The following is a 24,173-nucleotide window of genomic DNA, read 5'->3' on the forward strand; positions in this document are numbered from 1 at the left end:
GTAGCTCAGTTAGGATAGTGGGGTGGGCAGACCATCCTACCCACCAGGCATTGAACTCAGCACCTTGCGTTTGTCAGGCAGGCACTGAGCCATTGAGCTACATCCCCAGCCCCTGATTTACCTCTAAAGAAAGCAAGCTAAGAGGCAGTATATGACACTCTGGGAAAGTTTCTGATTGCTAATCTAGAGGGTTATTGACACTGTAAGCATTTCCAAAATTGTGTTTTCTAAGTAAGGTATTAACATGAGCTTAGATAAGGAGGGTCATATGCATACAGTTAAACATATCTATAAATATTGCCCTTCCCAGAATCCTTAATATACAGATATGTATTATGCCTCCCTTGGAGAGGCCAGGGGAGAGAATGTGTTATCCCAACCTCATTTGTTCACACACAACTTTCTCTTCCAAGTGAAACCTGTTAATTAATGTTTCAGTTTATCAGAATAGTTTTGATTATTTGGTATCGCATTGGCCCTCAATTCAAATATTTCTATATTAATTCAGATGTTAATCAAAGGAGCTTAGCATATTACTCATGGGCAAAATTATCTGCTTCTGAAGAATCTTAATACTTAACTGATTTAAGAGATGACTGTAGGCGAATCAGTATTCTTCCAAGTGTAAAAGCCTGCTGTTCATGGGAAACTTTATATTGGGTTCTCTGGGGTGGAGCTGTGCTTGCTCACCTACCTATTGCAAAAGACTTTGCCCATTTGCCACAAGATTCTCAATTCATGTGGATCAGCATTCCTTGTAAAGTATAGTCAAAACCAACTAGTAGAAAAGTGAAAGAAAGCAACAGAGATAAATGAAATGCAACATGAGTTTTTCAGAGACTACAGATATAAACATGGTGGCCAAATTGCTCCTTCAAGGGGCACTTCTCAGTTTCTGAGTCTTCTCCCAGGGACTGGTGAGGGCAGATCCTGGTGTGGTTGCTGCTCAGAGCTCACTTAGAAAAGCTAGGCAGAGGGGACTTCATAAAATGAAGTGCCGTGTATCTCTTTCCCTGGTACCTGAATGAGAGGAGCATTCAGATGTGTATCTTCCCCCTTCTCTTCAAATTTCTGTTGGCATTGTATGGTTTGTCTGAGACACTGACCCCAGGACATTTCTGACTTTGAGGGTGGGGGGTGTAGAATTGCTCTACATTTTCCAGGCTAATTTGCCATCTGACAGGATCACTTTTAATCCCTTCTGCTGGTGACCTCAGGCCTGTTTGAACCTAGATAAGAGAGACCATTAACCTTCCAAGTGGCTGTTCTCCGTTAGGAGGCCTTTCCTATAGTGTGGGGCCGGGGTCTGCAGGATCCACCCAACCATTCAGTGAGCTCCTGCCCTACACACTGGGTGTGCAGATAAGGAGAAAGTCGGCTCTGTCCTCTGAGGGTGAGCTGTCCAGGAAGTCTGTTCATCGATAGCAGTTTGTTACAAAAACTATGCTGTCTGAAAGCGTTCAGTTTGTTTACTTAACACTGGATTTCCAAATGTTTTGACAGAGGTAGCATCTTTATGTGAACTGTCTGTCTTTGTCCCAGTCATTCTGTACAATAATAACTCATTCATTTGTGATTTTTACTAGCGAACAGTATTATAGGGTAGGGCTTTTTATGCTGAATTTTTAAAAGAAAAGCCAGAGTTACTATAAAATGTAGAACTTAATTTTTACATCATTTTAGCTGAACCACTAACATGTCAGTGTACTGTGTGGTTTATTCTGTAAAAAAAAGCTTAGCTGCAAGGGTAAAAGCAATTGCAAAATTAGAATTAATAAAAATCAAGATAATGCATGCACAGGATAAGTGCAGAAATTCAGGCTACTTGGTGACACTGATACATAATTGCTTAATAGATTCCTGGTAAGAAGTGCTACGGAATACTCTTGATTTGGAGTCATTAAATGTTTGATGGGTGAAAACCCATTTGTTTTAAAAATTCTATGTATAGATTTAAATATATCAGGTATGTATAAGGTCAGGTAGGAGCTTTAGGCCCTTATGTGGGAATCTTAAAATACTGTACTCTGCCCATTTGTGTTGAAAGCAATTACATATGTAACATGTTAAGTTTGAAAATGTTTTAATGCTATTTTAACCATCCAAGCCGTGACTTAGGTGGGTTTGTTAATCTAACTTGGTAATGTTCAAGGTGGTTTTAATGACCAAGAACTGGGATAAACTTCCGTCTTTGAATAAAGCTTCCACTGGAAACTGATGGGGAATTTTAATGAAAAAAGAATCAAAATCAGAGGTTCTTTGTATTGAATTTGCATTACAATAGTTCTTAGAATTGCTAAGATATACATACAGAAATCAGATTGTTAGTACTAAAGGTTTGCTATACTTTGATGAAAATGGTGATTTGTTTCCCTCATAAATGAAAATTGACAGGAAGATAGTTCTGAAAATTTTAAATTTTACCCAAAAGTGTTTTCTTCATAGGCATGACTCTCCTAAATTTCTGCAAATGTTACCGAAAAAATCGCATCATTAAGGTTCTATAATTAGCCCATGTTCCTTATTTAGGAATCTATAGTCACTTCAGTTACAACAAGTTCATCTAAGGTGGAAAACAAGGCTAACAATAGGGCTGGGGAGATAACTGGGCAGTCTTAAGTGCCTGCCTGGCAAGGGCAAAGACCTGGGTTTGATCCTGGAACCCCAGGCTCTCTGTGCTGGCCCTGAATCAGGGTGTGGTGACACAGTTCTATAATCCTAGTGCTGGGGAGGCTGAGACAGGAGGATCACTACGAGTCTGAACTGCACAGTTAGACCCTGGGTTAGTTCAATGGCTGTGGACTTAAATAGCAATCAGTAAAGTAACTATTTCATAAATTTACTTGGGCTTCTTAATTTTAAATAACCACAATGAATCTTGAAGTCATTTATGTAATTATAGAAACTGAATGATATGGTAAAGCAATGACTTTTCAAGTATTTGCATGATTTTAAAAGATCCAGCAACTTTAAAATGATATCTCCAAATTTATCTGATAGCATTTCCAAGTCAGTATCATGAGTTTAAAATATGTGGTTAATAGCAGGCAGGTTTAATTTTTTCCAGTTTTAAAAGTATGTCCAGTAGTGACAAATCTCAGCCACTTGAGTACTGCTGGGGTCTGCAGGTTATGGGAACAGTGAGGCACACACTGAGGACCAACAGGTTTGTCTTCCTTCATTTGGCTTACAAATAATACATTTAAGTGTAAGCTAGACTGGAAACCCAAATGCCTGCTGGACTGTACTAAATTTATGCTCAAAAGTCACCAATTTCACTCCATTTATGGAAGGGTGTTAACAGAGGGTTGAGAAACAATTTAAGGAAATGCTAAATAATGTATTATTTCTAAATCACTGCATCGTATAATTAACATCCTGCCTGGTGGTAGGGATTATTTATAGATCCTACAGCATACCAAAATCAGCCAAGTAATACATCACCCTGAAAAGCCCTCTGGATTAAAAAGTTCCTTCTTGACCATGTTTGTGAAGTGTGGGATGCCTTTCATGTGTTTCCAGTCATAGTTAAATGCAGTTACAGATGGCTGAGTCCACTCTAGGCAGAAGCCACTGTGAGTATGGTGGCCTGCAAGCAAGCACATGGCCATCCTGCCATTTGCCCCAAGTGAAGGTAGTAGACCTGTCAAGCCTGTCCTGTCGATGGCCTCAGACTTCCTGCCAGCCATCTGGCTTGCCCACCTGGCTGGAATCTCATGGAACTTCAGCCAGGCTGAAACAATGGTCGCTGGCTCGCTTTCTGGACCTGCTCAGTGTGGGGTCTTTGGGCCACCATACCCTTCAAGGAAATGAGGAGGGCAGCATTTCTTGAACCAGTGGCCTATTGGGGAAGTTAGAAATGTTTTCCTACCTCTTAACCTCTTAGCTATCTCCTTGTTTCCACAGGTAAGCATTTACTTGGTGCTGGATAGCAAATCTAGGACCTGGTGCCTACAAGGTACATGCTCCACCTCTGAGCTACACCCCTGCCTCTATTTCTGGTTTTTGAAAAATTCTAGAACCTTCCAAATGTGGATATCCAAGCCATATTTCTGTTAGAGGCAAAAATTTTTAAACTTCTACACAATTCTCTATGGGTATTTGCTCGGGAGACTTTGCCTTTTTGTGTTTTTCTCTCATTAATTGGATTCTATTAGACTTAATCCCATACTAAATATTTGGAACTCTTAATCATTAAATAAGGCTGATACTGAGTAGAGCTCCTTTCTGACTTAAATCCTCGGTTTCAAGAGTTTGCCGCGGGGCTGCAACAATGACTAGAACATAGATTGGTGTTTGCAGGCATATTGTACACATCTTTTTAAATTAAAAGGGTTTCTTTTGTATTGTGAAAGCATGATGTGAAGGGTAGGAAACTTAACTCATCAAAGGTATTGAAGGAAAAATAAAAAGCAGATTTTTAACTCTTAAAGTTTTTTCTATATTTCACTGTTTGGCATTACTAATTTTCCTTATATATATATTCTTCCAAATCATTTAAAACATTTTTTAATAAAGCGTGTAATGATGGTGCTTCATAACCTGTTTTTCAGGTGTTGAGCCACAGATATATTGTGTCTTTCCATGTCAGAGAGTGCTCTCAGCGGTGTTTCATTGTCTAAGTCTTTCGTAATTCTGTTAGCCCGTATCTGATGCCATCTCGAGACATTGTGCATGGAGTATGGCGGGATCCTGAAATGATGTGACTGAGTTTTAAAAGAAGCCTGTCAGATGATTATTGAAAGTTTATAATTATCTTGTTTAATCTGAAATGAGTGACCTTGCTAAGTGCCTGGAAATGAGTAAGGTCGCCATCTGTCGTTGTGTTTGCCCTCTCTGTCTTCCCCATACATACGCATGATAATGCACGCTAGCTCTTAGGACAGTTGTAAATGAAGAAGTAATTCTCCGATCTAAGTGTGGTGCCTAACCTATGTAAAAAGCAGTACTCTGTGTTTTTACATTAGTCTTTTTATGGATAATATGTATTTCTTTAGGATATCTGGCAGTGCTTGAAGTGTTTTCTCTTGAATTTGAAATGAGTTTTTGTTCTCAAAAAGATTGGGAATTATGAGTGTTGCTTTTGAAGGGGAACTCAATATATCTCTTTCTTCTTACAAAGATAATTTCTGGATGCAAGAATGATTATAGACTTTTTGTTTGTTTTTGAGACAAGAGCTTGCTACGTAGTACACAGGTTGACCTTGAACTCAATTGTGTGGCCAAGGCTGGCCTCAAACTCCAGGCGATTCTGCCTCAGCCTCCCAAGTGCTGGGATCACAGACATGTGCCACCGTGCCCTGCTTTGATTATAGACATTTAAATTGGAAAAATATACATGGCAGCTTTTTTGGACTATAGAATTTGATTTGATTTTCTTTTATGGAAAAATCCAACAGATGTAGCTATGAACTAAACTAGGTATTCCCCCCCCCACCCAGTACAGCATTAGTAGTATTATTTTCTTTAGAATCTTTCCCAAGAAAGTTGGTCTTTTTAGGCTAATTGGGAGGAATCTATTTGAATGTCAAGCCTGTTAGAGAGCAAAGTGACCTGCTTGGATTGGTAAGCCCTTACCTGTTGTGTGGTCAGGCTTTTTTTTTTTTTTTTTTTTTTTTTTTTTTTATTTTTTTTTTTTTAATTTTTTTTTTTTTTTTATGTACGTGATGGAAAAGCCTGAGAAAGAGGTTTAGGGATGTAACCATGTACCCTTTGCTGGAATTGCCCTTGAACTTGCCTACCAATAGTGTGTGTAGTCTCTTTTATACTATGAAACTTCCACTCTATGGAAATTTCCTTTTCAATTGGTCCAGGTGTGTTTTTACATCAAATTAGCTCCCTTCATTTATGAATGTATGCAGGGGTCACCTGTAATTCAGTGGAAATTTAAATTAATCCAAGAATAGGTACATAATTTTTCTGTGGGCATTGTGTCAATACCCTTCGCCCCCACTTGTGAATTATGTGGCGAAATGAATTAGCTACTTTTACAGAGTACAGAAATATCACTTTATCCTGCAACCCCTCATTCAGGCAGCACGTGCAGTGGCATTGCGCTGTGTGTGTGCACATTGTTGCCTCCCTGTGTCTGTACACAACAGTGTACACAGCAGTGGTGGGTGGTCCCGTGAATCAGCATAGTGATTCTGACCAAGGAAGGCTTTTTCTAAGAAGCCATTTTTCATCTGCATTTTGAATCTGGAAGGTTTTGTTTTGTTTTGCAGTACTAGGCATTGAACTACGTCTCAACTCATTCTGCTTTTCATTTGCTTACCAGATTGCCTAGACTGGGTTCAAACTAGTAATCATTTTGCCTCAGCCTCCCAGAGTTCTGGGATTATAGGCGTACATCACCCATCATGCCCAGCCATGGGTCTTTTTTATTGGTTGATCAGAATGAGAGTAGCCAGCATAAGTGGCAGGGTAATTCATCCTGCTGCCTGGTATTGGATGTTCCACAAACTAAGAGGTTTTTCTCACGGCTAAAAAAAATCAGAAAATTTTGTGAGACATGAGAATAAAATTCAAATTCAGTATTCACCAGTTAAGGTCTACTGGAACATGTTTGTGCTCATTTGTTCAGAAATTCCTGGCTAGGTTTGTACTGCATGGTATGGCAAACTTGACACACAAACCTAGAATACTTACCTGAAATTGTCATCTCATCCTTTATCATAAAAGATTGCTGATGTCTTGTGCACATTGCTCATTAGGACAATATGTTTCAAAAAATTATAGGTACTCTGTTAGAAATCATTGGGTTCAAGAGATCATTGTTGAAATTTTGTTTTGTTTGTTAAACTTCTGTTAAGTTTCCCATATACTAATTTCTGGATATCCTTAAGGATATAAACACTCTGTTTTAAAAATATCTACTCTGGAGGTTTTCTAAAAAAAAATACAATATTTCCTTAGTATGTAAAAAAGTTAGCTTGGGTTATTTTTACATTCCCAATTTCAGCAGATTTAAATTCTTTTATTATATGTGTTATGGCAAGAATGTAGGTTTCACCCAGACTAAAAACCAGGATAGTGACAAACTGCTGAAAAGTGTGGCAACATCTTTGTCAAACACCAGCAAACCTGGAGTTGCAAGAGCAGAAATTCATCTCTCTGATTGCTCTCCACTTAGTCTTTTATTATTTGGAGACTTAGCCTGTGTTCTTTGTCCTGCTGATTATAGAGTGTGGGCCAGTGCACTTTGTAGCAGGAGATGGTTGAGGAGGAACCAGAGGAGAGAAGGGCTCTACCCATAAGTCCTTTGCCACCCAGAGATGGATGAAGACCTCCCCTCCGAGAGCTCTGTGTACATTGCCTCCCAGCCCTCGCTGCCAGCTCTTGTTGTCTGTGCTCTGTTCTTAAAATTCATTTTGTTCTTGCCTTCCACATGGACCTGATGGTGGAGAAAAGGAGTTATTTTTTAAGATCACAAATCTGGGGTAAATCAGGGAATGTTTAAATTTTTTAATTGCTCAAGCAATAAATTCTTAGGAGCATTACTGCAGACAAGCTAATCAGTGGACTTAGGTCCACAATGCTTTGAGGTGGGAACAGGCTATTTTTTTTTTTAATCTCCAAGGAAAATATGTAACTTATGCACCTCTTAGGCTTATCTAAACCTCCAACTTGGGAGGAATTAGGGAATGTGTCATTTGGTATACTGCTTATTGCAGAATATCTGAGAAACCACAGCTCAGACTTAACCTGGAGAATTGCAGAGTTATGTATCTTTAACAGCAAAATGTATATTTAATGTCTTACATGGTGCATTGAGGCACTTACAAAATGCAGATTTTCTCTTTCAGGAATCAGATTTCTACCCAGCTCATTCTTTATGCATTAAACATTTTCCTAATGCAGCTTGTCATGTACAGCCCACACTGGACCAGTGTAATGTAGCCTTTTTAGAGCAGGTGCCACACCATCAGCAGTGGGGCCAAGCTGGGGGCATGGTGAGGCAAGAGAGATGCAGATTTTCAGGAGATACTGCCTTGCAGGTGCCAATTTGCAAGGGTCTTAGGGTTGGTGGCCTCTGAAATTTCACACTCTGGGCCTCTCTCTTGCCTCTTTAGTCCTGGCCCTGATCAAGATTCATTAAAGGTGCTATGAATAAAGCACATCATTGGGTCAGAGCTATAGCATATAGAAGTTAAAGAGATAGGACTAAGAAATCTGTGTTTCACCTCCTCTCTTAGTTTAAATGCACATTGAAGATTTAGGGTCCTCCACAGCACAGCAGGACAAAGGCACTCCACTGGCCTCAGGTGACAGCCCATCTTGGATAGTAGCTTTGAAACACAGCATCCAATGAACCAGCCCACAGGCTGTGGTAGGCCAGCCAGACCACACTGTCACCAGACCTGTAGTGCTGTCAGATGTCAGTGCTAAAAGGCATGGATCTCAGAGCACTTGTCACCAAAGCTGTATGTAATTGATTTATAATTTGGAAGCCTTTCAATTTTTTAATTAAAATGTTTTACAGGTTCATTTTTGGCTATGTGTTGATGACTATGAAATAAAATTAGAGAATAAGTAAAAAGAATAAAATAGAACTATCCATAACTCTACCGCCCAGATATTGAATTGTATTTTCAGCATTGTAACGTATTCTTTCAGCCTTGAAAAAGTTTTTTTTATTCTATTAAATTAGTACTTAATTTCAGTAAAAATCCATCTTGTGTTGTTCTGGGCAGTAGGATAAGTGACAATGGAATGTAGGTGCATATAGTTTGGTGTTATAAATGAATCCCATTTGACTTTCTCTGCTATCTGTATGTGGATTTCTCACTCATTAATCTCAATATTGAAAAAATAATCACCTGGTTAGGCACACCTGAATTTCTTACTACCCTCTATTATAAAAATAGTGGAAATCGTTGCCATACTCAGGAGAGTCACCATTAGGTCCCTTCTTGTGGGTGTTCTTGAATGCCTTTGGGGTCTTGGAGTCTTGCTCCTTTGAGTGGGATCGTAAACACTGGGCAGCTCTTACCTTGTGTCTGCTGTGGGTGAAACCCTCTGCTAGGAGTCAGTCCCAATCAGTTGAAGGCTTCTGCCCTTGAGGACATGGAGGCTGGGGTAGGTGGCAGGCCAGGATCTGGCATAGCAGTGTCAGGTGTTCCTGAGTACCATGAGGATGCAGGGAAGGACCAACCAGCCTGGTTTTGGAGAGCTAGAGGTCACTTGGAAAAAGAGGTGACATTTACAGTAAGTAAGGCAGAGCAGTCCACTGTAAGGTGCCTGCCATCTCCAGAAAATAGCATTCTCCTACAAGTCCACTGGCTTTTGTGCGTGTGTTGTGTCCTACTTTTCAGCCTGATCACACAGTTGCCCATGATAATTAAATGAAACTTGCCAGATGGATGCTTTTGCAAGATGATGGCTCGTCTTCTTGCTCTATTTGTGAAAGCTGGCATTGGATCCAAGCTCTCAAGGATGCTCCTACCTTGAGATGGCTTTGGAGAGTCGCCTTTTCTGTGTGTTTGCCAAATGACCTGCCCATCGGCAGGGCCAGGTTGAGTGACAGGTGGGTGTGTCATGCATGTGGACAGCCCATCCTTGCCAGCTGGTTTGCCTCCAGGGAGGTGAATGCTGAGAGGTCGCTCTCCAAAGAAATCATTTTACCTTTCTTTGGGAAAATAAACTGCCAACCTTCTGACCCATGAGTCTTTCCTGTACCACATCTACTTTTTATGTCAGTTCCAGTAGAATTGGTGTTGACTTCACAGTTCATCCTGTTAAAATACATACACATGACCATTCTATTTTAAGCAATTTTCAGATCATTGAAAGGAGTACTAAAAGTGGCTGATTCACTTAATCTGCAACCAACTGGATTAACTGAGGAGGCTGCCCTTTTGGCACTCCAATTGGAAAAGAATAAGTCAATAATAATAATAATAGTAGTCATAGTAGTAATCGTAGTTGTAGTTGTAGTTGTAATAATAAGTACATTGTTATATTTCTGAGTCAATTCTTTGCCTGCTCTTTCTTACTAGTCTGGACATCTCTATGAGAAAGCTCCTGTTATTCTCATTTTACACACAAGGAAACTGTCAGTGGCAGAGAATGGGTGGGTGTGGGAACTGGTGTTCATATTGCATACCACACCCCACCCTTGTGGTTCTGGGCAAGCCCCCACCAGGGGTTTGAGTGAGCACATCACTGCCCCATTCTCAAGACACACCCCATCCAGCTTCCTCGCTTTCAAAGGGTTAGGAACCTTCAGATAGTTTGCCTTTAGAGCAACCCAATCTAAATTCATCCTCCTTTCACTTCAGAAATAATTTTCAGAAGTTGAATATCCATTGATTATTACAGTTACACAGAAATGTCAAATTAGAACCTTCCTGCTGATGCAATTTATGTTTTTCCTGATTATTTTCAGGCTCTTGATGTAAGTATGAATAAAATCCTTGGGCTAGTTTCCGCTTCTAATTTTCTGTTTTATTTTTTATATCTGAAATAAAGATCTGGAGTTTAAGACCTATATTGGTTTTACTCTTAGGTTCGGGCTTCCCTATCAACAGGGTGTTTCCACTTTTTATTCTATCCCTTTGATAGGGATAGAAGGGAATGGAGCTTTTCTTTAAAACAACTCCTAGTTTCACCCATTCTACTTCAGAAGGTCACTGGAAATCCCACAGCAGGTGTAATAACTTGAAATCCATTGGCGGGAATCCTCTGACCAAGATCCACCTTTAGAACACTTTGGAGTCCAGGAGCCTGGACCCAAAGCAGTCTTTCAGAGTCCTCCCAAGTGGAAGCAGAGCTGGTGGTCCTCTACCCTCTGCTTCTCAAGATTGGCGGCCACCTCCCTGCCTGCACGAGGAACGGGTAGTCCGCAATCACTGTGGAAGTCTTTCCTGACTGGACCCTTATGCCCACCTCCCTTTATCTTTCACTCCTGCTTCGGGTTCTCTCCATCTCCTAACCAGATTCCAAGGGTTGTAAGGATTAAAAAGAGTGGCGTGAATCTCTGAGGCCTTTCAGCAGTCTGACATATGGTTGCTTCTCTTTTATTTTTTTCCTGCAGCAAAACCAGAAATCCTGACTTACGACAGGCTCACAAATGGCATGCTCCAGTGTGTGGCAGCGGGATTCCCAGAGCCCACAATAGATTGGTATTTTTGTCCAGGAACGGAGCAGAGGTGAGATGATTATTTTTGGCACTGCTTAAAATGCAGAAGGGAAAGGCTGCAATTCTGTTGAATTTCAAATGTGTTTTCAGATTTTTTTTTTTAATGAAAAGCTTTGTTTTGATTATTATTATTTTTTAGTCTATGTGGCTTTTAAAGAGAAGGAATAATGACCATATTTTTCCTGATAGACATTAATTTTGTTTGCTGAAAAATGATTACTGAATGACTTCGCTATTTTGGTGGTTATCTTTTTGGATTTATCGTGCAATTTCTAGCCTGCAGGTAGATAAAGCAATTTTCCAGGACAGAGTAATTAGATTTCCATTCTATACACAGGAGGTAATGTGTGTGGGAAGTGTGGCTGTAGTTATCATGAAAAAATTACCTCCCAAGTTAATTGCCAAGTTACCAAAAAGTAATGATCGCACAATTACAGTATACATATGGCGTTTGTAAGCGACGGGTTCTGAAAAGGTTTTCTCCTTGATTAGGTGCCCAGACCCTGAAGAGAGAACATCTGGCACTGTGCCGCTTCTGCCGCACAGTCCACACTTAAGCCTTGAATTGTCCTTTCACGTTACCTGAAGACGAAAATGGGGTCAGCGCTGCTGTTTTTATCCGTCAAATGCTATTTAATGCTCTGGCTTTAAAAGCCCCACTTAACATCAGAACTCAATCGTCAGGCTACTGGTAGAAATTGTATTTCTCACGGAATGGACCTTTTGTCAGGAGAGGTTATGTAGGATTATTGTTTTGGGAGGAGCTTTAGCGAAATGTTTTCTTTAGGGGAACTAGAGGGAGGGTCCAGGACCCCCAGGGAAGTAGCCCAGTCTTCCCAGTCCTGCCATCAGCAGGTTTCCTGCAGGGCTGACTGGGGGGCCAGACTATGCCGGCCTCTTCCTTCAGCAGACTGCATCCCTGTGTGGGGAGTGACAGGCAGGGGGGAAGCTGCCGCGGGTACTGTAGGTATTACAGAGGGAGTGAATGGAACCAGGCACTGAGCGCCGAGTAGGCAGAGTTTAACAGTATTGGGGATTGAACCCAGGGGTTATGTACAGAGCTGTGTCCTCAGTCCATTTTCAGTGTTTTCTTAGTAAATTCTGAGAGATGATCTCACTAAGTCACTAAGTTGCCTAGTGGGGGTTGGAACTTGAGATCCTTCTGCCCTGGCCTCCCAGGCTGTTATGATTCTAGGCATGTACCACCATGGCTAGCTTGCCTTTGAGTCTTGGAGTAGGCAGAATGGGCATGTTGAAGTCAGAATTTAAACCCACAGCTAGCCCCAAAACTTCTTCTCCCTCTTTCTTCTCTCCCAGAGGACTTTGTACCTTTCTCAGGCCCACAGAAGCACTCAGACCCTGATGACTGTCTAAAAGGAGTTAGTACTGATTGGGAAACTGTACTTTTATTGTAAACATATGCCAAATCCAAGGTGCTTCCTGTATGTGTTCCCCTTGAGTAAGCCTGCCTTATTTTTTTCTGTCTCAAGATGTTCCAATTCTGTCCGACCGGTGGAGGTCCAGATTCAGAACTCCTCTGTGCCACCATTTGGAAAGCTGCTGGTGCAGAGCTCCGTAGATTCTAACATGTTCCGGCACAACGGCACAGTCGAGTGTAAGGCTTCCAACGAAGTGGGCAAGATTTCTGCCTATTTTAACTTTGCATTTAAAGGTAACAACAAAGGTATATTTCTTTTTACTCCGATTTAAGGGGCTATTAGGTTTTGTCTGTCATGCTTATCACAACTAGGTCCATTTCAACACTGGCCATGTCATTCTGGTAATTCCTTCATCATGCATACTATCATTGAATTCGCTACATTTCATTCTGTACCACTTTGTTAATGAAGTTTATACTTTTCCAGAGTAATTTTAACCACTTTTTTATATATATATTTTGTGTGTGTGTATACTCCCACACGTGTACATGTCTCTCTAATCATATATTCATAATTGTCTCCATTAGAAAGGGGTTGGAAGTAAATAGCAGAATATACTTACCTTATGCTCAAGCATAATTACAAAAATTTAAAATTTAAATTCAGTTATTTAAAAGGAGTTAAGACTCTGCCAGACACTGAAACGGAAAGTTCATGCTGACCTTGATGTCAGTAAGCTAGCAAGAGATTTCTGAACAATGTGCTGTGTGAGAAACTGGTTCTTATAGCATGACTTAAATGGCCCTTACAGAGAAATAGATGCATGGGTACAAAACTTGCATTTTAAATTTTAGGGCTCAGTTTTGGTTTTTTTTTTAATGTGTACAGGATCTCACTAAGCAGCTCAGACTCATAGCTGAGTGCAGGGATTACAAGTATACCCCACCATACCTGGTCTTGGTGGCCGGCTCAGTGTACCTGGGATGAGTGTGGCACAACATGCAGTAGCAGGGATTGAACCCAGGTCCTTGTACTTGCCCAGGCAGGCACTTAGTTTGCTGACCTATTGATGCACCTCAGGGCTTGGTTTTTTTTGTAATCTTGGGTTTTTTTTTTTTTTTTTTTTTTTTCCTTTTAGTTGACAAGAATGGTGAAAAAGGAGTATTTTCTCAACTTTTTAGTAATGAAGGAAAGAATCTTACATTTTTTGTACATTATGGATTTTTCTAGAGAGGGCCATGTAAAGGATACTTCAAAAGTACTTTTCTTAGTTGTGAAAGACATGTATGCTCAGTGTAGAAAATTTTGAAACTAAAAAGAAAACATGCAAACTGTTCATAAAGGAAGCTTGATGTCATCATGAGGCAGGGTGTGGGAGGGGAAAGCTTATTCAGATCTTGTTTTTCATTGAAACAGCATAAGTTGATTTAATTATTAATAAATAATTGGATTATTTATTAATTTCTCTGATGACTGAGAAATTGAAACTTCTCAGTTATCTGGCTGGGGGTGGATTTTGATAGTTTTGAGTAGAAAGCATCAGTAGTAACCAAGCGTACCCTGCGTGAGGTGGGAGGTGGGTCCATTTGGCTTAGATGGTTGGGCCAAAGATCTTGTCTTGCTAATAATTTGTGATTCCCGCTTCTCTTCCATTTCAGAACAAACCCATCCCCACACTCTGTTCACCCCACTGCTGATCGGTTTTGTGATCACAGCTGGTCTGATGTGCATCATTGTGATGGTTCTCACCTACAAATATTTACAGGTAATCATCGATCTGTTCTCTCCCCCGAGTGCTGTAATGGCCAAGCATTAATCATTAAAAGGTGATACATCTTTCTTTTTCTCTTCCAGAAGCCCATGTATGAAGTGCAGTGGAAGGTTGTCGAGGAGATAAATGGAAACAATTATGTTTACATAGACCCAACGCAACTTCCTTATGATCACAAATGGGAGTTTCCCAGAAACAGGCTGAGTTTTGGTCAGTATCAAACAGGGACTTTCCATGCAACCTTCTTGTATGCATTGAACAGTGCTTTTAGAGAACTCTGGAGGCTTCCTTTGTGCTATTCCACCTGAAATAAATGTGTGCTGTAAAGTCTTACAGACGTTCATAGGCTTGGCCGAGGGAACGTGATGGGAAACTGTCTCTAGAATTTGTCTTAAAATCCTTTGTGGAGTTTGAAGCTCCCCAAGTGGCCGTGCAGTTCCACTGCCACCTCTGACCTTGTTATCCTTCTCTCTAAAGGGAAGACCTTGGGTGCTGGTGCTTTTGGGAAAGTTGTAGAGGCCACTGCATACGGCTTGATTAAATCAGATGCCGCCATGACTGTTGCTGTCAAGATGCTCAAGCGTAAGTCTTTTCTGTGCTAGAGAGTCTGCCTTGTACCTGTTTGCCAAGTTGGGTTTATTTTGCTCATATAAGCTCTTTCCAATTTTAGCAAGCGCCCATTTAACGGAACGAGAGGCGCTCATGTCTGAACTCAAGGTCCTGAGTTACCTCGGGAATCACATGAACATCGTGAATCTGCTGGGAGCCTGCACTGTGGGAGGTGAGGTTGCATCTTGATAGGCTTAAGTTATGTCAGGTTACCAAAGAGGGAAAGTTTTTTCATGCTATGTTGACAGTGCTTCATGATAAATTGCTTGCAAGATTTTTATCCAGAATTTTGTTCTATTCTCAAGAAATGAATGAATGTGTATTTGACTTTCTGTGCAAGGCCTGCTGTTACCCTGATCTGGTCACTACACATTGGTGTATGTATTGCACATTATAATACTCTACCCTGTAAGTAAGTGCAGGTATCATATGTCAATAGAAGAAACATTTGGGAATTTATAGTGAAAGCATAAGTGAGGACTGAGTTGGCGAGTAATGACATCAACCTTTAAGAATGTGCATTTTACTTTTCTCATCCTCTAAGAAGCAGCTCAGGACATAGACTCATTACCATCAAATATGTGACATCAAAAGAGTCGCTCTTGGGGCCAGAGAGGGAGAGAGCGCTCAGCAGTATAAGCTCCTGCCTAGCAAGCACAAACAAGGTCCTGAGTTCGATCCCAGTACCAAAAAAAAAAAAAAAAAGGTCTCCCCCTCCTGAATGTCCCACCTCCACCAGCAGAATTTTCTTGTTTTTTTATATTGTTGGACCATATTTGGTCAGTAAGGAGTTAATATTCACTTGCGTACCACAATTTGAAATAGGCCCCCAAGTTGCCCAGTTCTCAAATACACGGCCAACAGAGTAAGCATTTCACTTCTGTAAAAATCAGTTTCCACTTCTTAAGTCTTACTCAAGTTTCCATCAAGGCTGTCTCTGATGTTTTCAGAAGGCATTTTGGTCTAAAGAAACAAAGATATGTAAGAGGAATTGTTCCTGGAGATCTGGAGAGATCACGGGAAGTTGGCAGCTTTCGGTAATGTTGTAACACCCACCCCCACAAATCCATAAGTGACACTCTGCCATATCATGAATTGTTCATGAGACAATTTCTACCCAAGGCAATTAGTTGCTTATTAACTTCAGAACTAAGTTTTAAGCATTTGGAACAGCAGAATTCTCTTCTACTCGTAGCACTCGGAACACGGGTCATTTCAGGATTTTTCCCATCTTCCTGTCTGGCCTCAGCTGGCTCATCCATGTGGCTGATTTTCCTACTCCGCCACAGTCTGGGCTCTTCATTTCCATAACAACGTTCACTGTAGTGAGTTGTGAAGCCCTGCCATAAGCAGAAGTGAATCGAGGATTCACATAGAAAGCATGGGAATAGTAGGACGTTTGAAAGTAGTAAGCTATAAAACCAGCACTCTTGCCTGGCTCCTAGCAGTTGTGTGCCTTAGAAATTCAGGCTCAAGGAGAAGGATCACAAGTTTGAGTTTGGAACTTTAGTGACTTAACAAGAACCAGTCTTTAAAAAGGGTTAGGGACATAACTCAGTGTGTAAGTCCTAGACTTAATCCCCAGTATCATTAAGGAAGAAAGAGGGCTAGGAAATGTGGCTCAGTGCAACCTACCTGCCTGGCAAGCCCGAAGTCCTGAGTTCAATTCCCAGCACACACCTCACCCACAAAAAGAAAGAAAAAGTTAAGTAAAAAGGGACTTGTATAATTTTCTTCGTCTAACGCTGCTCTTTAAAGTGATGTTAATAGTGAATTATATTGGGACATTCATTGAAGCTGAATGTTAGCGGCCATGATCACCCCTGGGTATTTCTAGAGGAGACAAGATTGTCTATAGTTTATATCTCACCTCCTGGTAACCTGTTCTTATATCCTTGTAGGGCCCACTCTGGTCATTACAGAATATTGTTGCTATGGTGATCTTTTGAATTTTTTGAGAAGAAAACGTGATTCATTTATTTACTCAAAGCAGGAAGATCAGGCAGAAGCTGCACTTTATAAGAACCTTTTGCATTCAAAGGAGCCTTCCAGGTAAGGCTGATTTGCATAAACAGTCAGCTGTTGACAGGCAGTTCATGGGGTCATAAGGGTTTGCAATCAAGGCTGATTCTTTAAAAAAACCAGCCAAGGTACTCTGAGGTGTGAAATCAGAATTATTAAATTATTTAAATGTGATTAACTGTTTAGGAAGTTCAAATAGTGTTTTTAAAGATTCAAATCATGTTCAACTTAGATGTGAAGTTTTTAAAAATAATAAATACATGCATTTAATTTTTATAAATTCATGCATTTAATTTAGCCTGTTAGCCTTAGTTTTGTGCGGTCAGATACGTCTGTACCTGTTTCTTTAATGGTGGTTCCATTCTTACCTGTATTTACATTTATACTGCTGAGTGTGGTCTTTGCATCTTTTTGGTCTTTTGGGGCAGGTCTGTGTAGTCCAGGCTAGCCTTGGAATTCCTGGCAGTCCTGCCTCAGCCTCCCAAGGGCTGGGATTATAGGCGTGCCTCTGTGTGCATCTTCACAGTGTGAATCTTTGTAGGGAAGAGGCTAAAGGCTGTCAAGTTGTTAGAGTAAAGTTTTTAAAACTTGTAGGCACATGGTAGAGTGTACCAGTACATGCAAACGTTGGCCGTCGTGCTCCAAATTATTCCCCTATACCGGCCTCCCCTTTAGTTGATGATGCTATAGAGACATAGCTATTCTAGCACATTTTTTAAAAAACCAAAACTCTCAGCTTTATTTTCCTCTTTTTCATCACTGGTGCTATTCTAAGGTTGAATGATGTGTAAAAAGCTTCAAGTTCCATCATGGAGAATTTTGGTTTACAACCAGAGTAGACAAACACCTTCTCTGCCATACCTTGCCTGTTCTTTTTTTTTTTTCTCAATGCTATTAATATCTACCATGTAAGATTTCCTAGATTACTTGATCCCAAGAGAACTGCAGTCATTCCTAGTCCCTCTTAATACTGACTCTAGGGGCTAGGAGTATGGCTCAGTAGTAGAGCACTTGGTCAGCATAGGAGGGGCCCAGGACCAAAATGAATAAGGAAGTAAGAATTTGACTCTGTGTCATCTGTGTTTTGAGATGGTAAGACTTTCTGATTGCTGAACATTAGGCCCTCAAGAAGACCTCAGTAACTATTATTGATGGGCAATTAGTTTTTAAAGCCATTTGTTGTACCTCTGGCTAAAGTTTAAAACCCCAGGTGAAGCTTTTTATTTTATATCTTTTTTTGTCTATAAATTTCAATCCTTTAAAGTAGTGGTAAGATACTATAAAAGCCACCCTTTGTCAGTTTCTGTGACACACTGTTCTGTATACGAAGACTTGAGCCCTGTTCCCTTCTTTCTATACCTTGGCCTTCTGCATTTTTTTCTTTAACTTTCAAAAATAATGGCCTGAATTGTGTAGTCCTGTATGGTGTTCTCTGTGCTTTGGGATCCCATATGGGTTTGGAGTCCCCAGCACGCTCTGAAGGAGGTTGTTGTCATGGTGTTTCTATGCTAATCAGAAGCAGGAAGTACTAGAAATCTTGAAGAGTCTCCAGCCAAATGTTGCAGATTCAAGAGGTCCAGATGGTTCAGAAAATCATCCAAATTATTGGTGTTTATCTGAACCAAACTTGATTTTTTTAAACCTCCTTCCATCAGTCCCTATATGTTAAGGATCGCTCTCTCAGTGCATCTTGGAAGCTTTTGTCCTTTTGTCTTTTGTCTTGTCTCTGTACGGGCTAATTTAGAGTTTGGAGTAATGTGAGGTAATGTCTTTGGCTCTCTGTCTCATTAAAAACCCACCAGATCTAGAGATGGGGCATTTCTAACCTGAGTCCTCCTAAAAGAACATCTGGTTCCTGGGGGATGGACCCTCATATGGAATAAATTTGTGCCTTATAGAGCATGTTTTATAAACTCTTCATTCAGTGTTGCGTTGCTTTTTGCAACATCAGTCCATTTTGTCCAGAGGGGCCCCTTGGCTGCCCCCGCATTGTCCTTGCCCTAGGCAGCACTGACCTGATGGGTCTTTATCTCTTCTAGCAGTGACAACAACAGTGAGTACATGGATATGAAGCCTGGAGTTTCTTATGTTGTCCCCACCAAGGCAGAGAAAAGGAGGTCGGCAAGAATAGGTGGGTACCTGTGGAAGAGTCACATTGTTCACAGAGGCTCTGTTACACACTGTGGCATAGAATGCCAGCCCCAGGAGTGTCCCTCTATGGGAAAGCTCCGTGGGCAGTGCTGTTGGGTGCTGGGTCTGGAACATGTATTTTTGCACCCGGCATCTTAATGTATGTTTGGGATTTAAAAATTAGTTTACCTTCCCTCTGCCCTAAGAAGCTGATGACTCAGTCCAGGAATGTTGACTGCTTTTGGTTTTGAGGGTTGACTATTGATTTTATGACTCAACACCTTCTTTCCTCGACACTGGGGACGTGATTGTCTTGCGAGTTTACATCCGTCTTTGGTATTGTCATTAACAGGGTGCTACTAACCTTTAAAGTTTAATTGCTATGAAGATCCCTCTCTTCCCAGCAGGCTCCTACATAGAAAGAGATATGACGCCTGCTGTCATGGAGGATGATGAGTTGGCCCTGGACTTGGAAGACTTGTTGAGCTTTTCTTACCAGGTGGCAAAGGGCATGGCTTTCCTTGCCTCAAAGAATGTAAGTGAGAATGATTCTCAGAAGAGTTTTTTTTTTTTTTTAATAAAGAACAGAGTATTTTAGAGCCCTAGTTAGAATGCAGAGTGTCATTTTGAAGTGTGGTAACCCAAAGCAGAGGAAATTTAGTTTCTTCATGTTCCAACTGCTGTCTCTTTGGAATTCCTGTTCTAATTTATAAGCTTTAAAGTGCAAACCTGTCTAAGTGAGCTTTCCAAGAATATTCTTTTATATGCAGTGAATTCATTTAAAACTTTTAGCTTTAGGATATAGGATATGCTTCTAAAAAACAGATAATCATTTTATCAGCAAAAGCAGGCCTGTGCCTCATAGTAGCTATGCGTGATGAAGCATACAGTTGGGTTGTATTGATGTTAGACCCTACATATTAACGTGTGTGACTTACGAAATGCCAGGAAATAGGGGTCATTGAGAATAATATGGGGGAAAGGATGGGGATTGGAAGAAAATGATGGACCCAAAACAGGAATATGAATTCAGGAAGGATGAGAGGAACTGTGCAGGAAGTAGGACTAACTAATGTGAATGAGGTCACACTTGTACCCTCATGCATCATTGGTGACATTTCCAAACAATTACCAAACTAAAAAAGGAGATTGGATGGCTGAAATAAAGACCATTTTCTGGTGTCCTTGGGAGATGTCAAGCTGAAGTTGCGAAGACATTTTAGGAACTCTTTGAAAGAACACTCAAAGAGATACATGGGAAATAAATTTTCCTTTGGGAAAAAAAAACCCAATTTGACTATTTATATTTTCCCTATGAATGAAAGCATTGCTGAGAAAGGGGAGCAGCATTTAGTAGAATTGATTTTGCAAGTGATTAGAGTAATTAGGGTCCGGATAATGTGGACCATAAAATGTGAATGCCATTCAAGGCACAATTTTGATTCTTATTTTTGGTGTGCTGAGTACTTTAAATGGAAAACAAAAGTTTTGGATTTTTAATAATAAAAACAACCTTTTCAGAATAAAAAATAGTTTTCATTCTTTGAAATTTAAAATGAATTTCAATGGCTTTCTTTTCTCCCTCAACCTAATAGTGTATTCACAGAGACTTGGCAGCCCGAAATATCCTCCTTACTCATGGTCGAATCACAAAGATTTGTGATTTTGGTCTAGCCAGAGACATCAAGAATGATTCTAATTATGTGGTTAAAGGAAACGTGAGTACCCACTCTCTGCCTGGCAGTTCTACAAAGGGTTTTTAGCCTCAAGTTTTGATAAAAATTGTGTTCTGTGATTTTCATAATGCAAATCGTACCTTGAAATAACATGCATTTTAGCAGTCAAATTAAGTATACTTCAGTGAAATTTGCATGGAATGCTGAACATTACAACTACTAGCATTTGATAATGCTAGAATTCTTAATTCTAATTGTGTAATTACGGGGCATGTAAAGGAAACAGGAATAGCCTTAATTTTCATTATAGCCTGAGAATAGCAGTGAACTTGATTTTGCTAAAGTGTAACAATGGAGACCTGAAGGTCACAGCAGGAGAATTTGGGGGAGATTGACATACTGTATGAAAATGATTGAAATCTAAGGATCTTGTTTGGAATTAGCTGTGTAGAATGTAGAATCTAATCATTAGGCTTTTCAGTAGATTCATAAGTAATAACTGGTTCGCAGAACATAGTGACTTTTTTCAAAATATTTTTATTTCACTACCATTTCTCATTGTATCCTCCAAGCAAACCTGTGTCTTAAAATGCAGTGTCTTCCCATTATAATAGTTGGACAGACTGAGACACAGTGTATTTTAGTCGTTTTTATCTGGGATGGTTCAGAAGAGGTTCATGATTTTTAAAGCAGCATCCCATTGGTATGGGAAACTGTTAACTTGCTGTGCGAATATATTCCTCTGTACCTATTTGCTTGGCCATTTTGTACAGTCCAGATTTATTCCTGGAGGAGATTTTTGTGTCCTTTCTAATAATGTAATATCTTTTCCATCACTGGAACATCTCTGTTGGTAGACTCTGCTCGACTTGGTTTTGTATAAGAATTGCTGGCTTTGTCTCCTGCCCTGAGCATCCCTTTCTGAAAAGGCTGGTCCAGGCCAGGCATTATTATCATAAGAAGGGCTGAGAAAACCAACTTCTTTCCATGCTGGTACCATAGTAAAAGGAAGAAAGAAATGTGGTACCTTATGCTAGCCTCTTTTCCTAAAGGGCAAAAGAAGGGAGATAGTGACCTTTGGGCTTCGGCTTATGCAGTTAGAATCTATGAAATCTGATCATTTCATGGCCGTGTAATATTGTAATATTTGGCAAGAATTAATCCAACATCTTTACATCTTGCTTTTTCTTCTCTTGAGAATAATGCTGGTACCTGCCTCATAAAGTTGTTGTGAAGTTTAAACCAGCTACTGTATGTCAAGAACTTCAAAAGATACCAGGCATATTCTTAAGATCCTCTCTGGATGCCTTATTTGAATCTAAATATTCATAATAATGGTTACACTGCAGCTTCTTACTGACTTGTTACTGTAATTACCAGACCTTTCGATTGTGGATTTAGAGGTTGAACTAAGCAGTCACAGACATCACTCTCACCAGGTTACTGGGTAAAGAATTCAAGAAACAAGTTAAGGGGGCTGGCCAAGTAGCGCAGTGGATTAAAGCACCTGCAAGCAGAGGCAGGGGCCAGGGGTTCAATCCCAAGGCCTGCTGTGCCAACCCCGCCCCTGTGGCTGGCTGAGATGGCAACTGAGACTGGGCATGGTGGCACTCACCTGTAATCCCAGCTCTTGGGAGACTGTAAACACTACAAGTCTGATCTAGTAGTGAGACCCTGAACACCCCTATAGACCCTTTCCTAAAATACAAAAAACCCCACAAAAATCCAAATAAGTTAAGAACCAGGAAACAAGTACAACTTGTTCCTCTCTTCAAATGTATGTCATAGTCATGATAGATCTTCATGTTGGGTCAGGTTCTCTGAAAGCTCTTTCATATTAACGAGATCTTAGTCCATTTTAGGCTATCGGTCCTTTCACAACCTAGGGAAGCTGACAGGTCCCTTGTCTGAATACTATGTTAAATGTGTAGTTTTATTGTTTATCATTTTTGGTTTTTTGAGATTGGGTCTCCCTGTGTAGCTCAGGCTGGTCTCAAACTTGTGACTTTCCTACTTCATCCTCCCAAGTGCTGGGAACAGAGGTGTACACCCCGTTATGTAGGGTTACCACGAAAAAGTAAATTTGATACATCAATATATGTGCTTTTTATTACACAGAGGAACATATTCTAGAAACTGCTGTAATTTCAAAGTAGTAGTGGAATGTAAGTGTTGTTTTAAGATGCCTGTAAACATTAGGGTAGGAATTGAAGATCGCAAACCTGTAATTACAGCAGGTAGTCACAGGTACCATGAGTAGTATTGTCTTCTTCTGTAATTTTTTTATTTTTTTATTTTTTTTATTTTATTTTTTTATTTATTTTTTTCTTTTCAAAGTTTTATTGATAAACCTATAGCAATGAGACAGTTTCAAATCAAATTGAAAGTACAGTTTCAACAAATAATACACTGCATATATTCTTAGTGGTTAATTGCTGTACAAGATGCAGACTTGTGATCCTACTTACAAACACCATTAGAACAAATCATTCTATTCATTAAGAGAATGCAACTATATATCTATCCCAACCACTTTGAATGCACAGATACAAAATGGACATTCATAGTTATACCCCAATTTTTTTTTTAAGTTCCGTTGTTGAATATTATAGGTGTGTAAACTCAGCAAAATATTCTAAAAGAGTACAGAAGCCCATAATAGCATTGGGTCTTCTGTTTAATTGGCAATGTCAGAAATTATTGACCTGAGTCCCCCACAGCTCAACATAACAACATGGCTTTACTTCCTATATTTCATCTTCATACTTTTCTACTGGATGGTTAAGACCAAGGTAAAGCAGAACCTATGCAACAAGAGTTGTAGCTTTTTGGTTTGAGAAGGTCAGTGAAATGCCCTCAGGATTTATCCTGAGATCCTGTACCTCAGATTGTAGAACCTTTGTCAGTGCAGCCATGTGGATGAGTCACAGCCATTGCTTGGCCAATGTGCTCTCTGTGAAAGTCCTGAGAGAGTGTCTTCTCCTCATGTGACTCTCCTTAGGCACACTCCACGACGATGACATGTTTTACCTTCTAGGTGTGCCTAGGCCCCAGGGTACAACCCATCCATAGTTTTCAGGTCAACAGCCCCATTCTGAGTACAGAATCTGGGGAGAGGAGTTGGAAAGCTTATACTTTTATTTTTAGATTACTAAAATAACTTTAAGGTTAGCAAGAACGAGAACTGTCTTCCCAGTTTTTCATCCTAAATGGATTAAGAGGATTGAGTTGGCTTTCTTTGGTAAATTAATATCTGGAAACCCAGACTGCCTGTAAGAGGAATAATCATGAAGAATTTGGCTTGACTTGAGTGAGGAGTTGGACATAATAAAGTCCAGCTGTTGAGAGTGCCCTGAACCTGCTGCCTACCACTCCCAACAGGCGTGATCGCCACTACTGCTTACTAATTTCTTGGTGTGCTAGCTGGTTTTCTAGATACAAGTGGG

The 24,173-nt window shown here is 40.2% G+C and overlaps 1 protein-coding gene across 7 annotated transcripts in view; it reads left to right on the forward strand.

Moving 5' to 3' along the window:
* Kit (KIT proto-oncogene receptor tyrosine kinase) overlaps positions 1–24,173 on the forward strand; it is an 81,779-nt gene that overhangs the window by 52,448 nt on the left and 5,158 nt on the right. Inside the window, exons 8-17 of one of the 7 annotated variants that reach the window (XM_023710918.1) lie at positions 11,036–11,150; positions 12,631–12,824; positions 14,178–14,284; positions 14,374–14,500; positions 14,768–14,872; positions 14,961–15,071; positions 16,801–16,951; positions 18,961–19,052; positions 19,456–19,586; positions 20,647–20,769. In XM_023710918.1, coding sequence (XP_023566686.1) covers positions 11,036–11,150; positions 12,631–12,824; positions 14,178–14,284; positions 14,374–14,500; positions 14,768–14,872; positions 14,961–15,071; positions 16,801–16,951; positions 18,961–19,052; positions 19,456–19,586; positions 20,647–20,769 — 1,256 coding nt within the window. The remainder of the gene's footprint in view (positions 1–11,035; positions 11,151–12,630; positions 12,825–14,177; positions 14,285–14,373; positions 14,501–14,767; positions 14,873–14,960; positions 15,072–16,800; positions 16,952–18,960; positions 19,053–19,455; positions 19,587–20,646; positions 20,770–24,173) is intronic. The other 6 variants (XM_004627513.2, XM_023710919.1, XM_023710920.1 and 3 more) reach the window with 6 other exon arrangements.

The sequence above is a fragment of the Octodon degus genome, unplaced genomic scaffold (assembly GCF_000260255.1).
Source record: "Octodon degus isolate 3935 unplaced genomic scaffold, OctDeg1.0 scaffold00019, whole genome shotgun sequence".
Lineage (NCBI taxonomy): Eukaryota > Metazoa > Chordata > Mammalia > Rodentia > Octodontidae > Octodon > Octodon degus.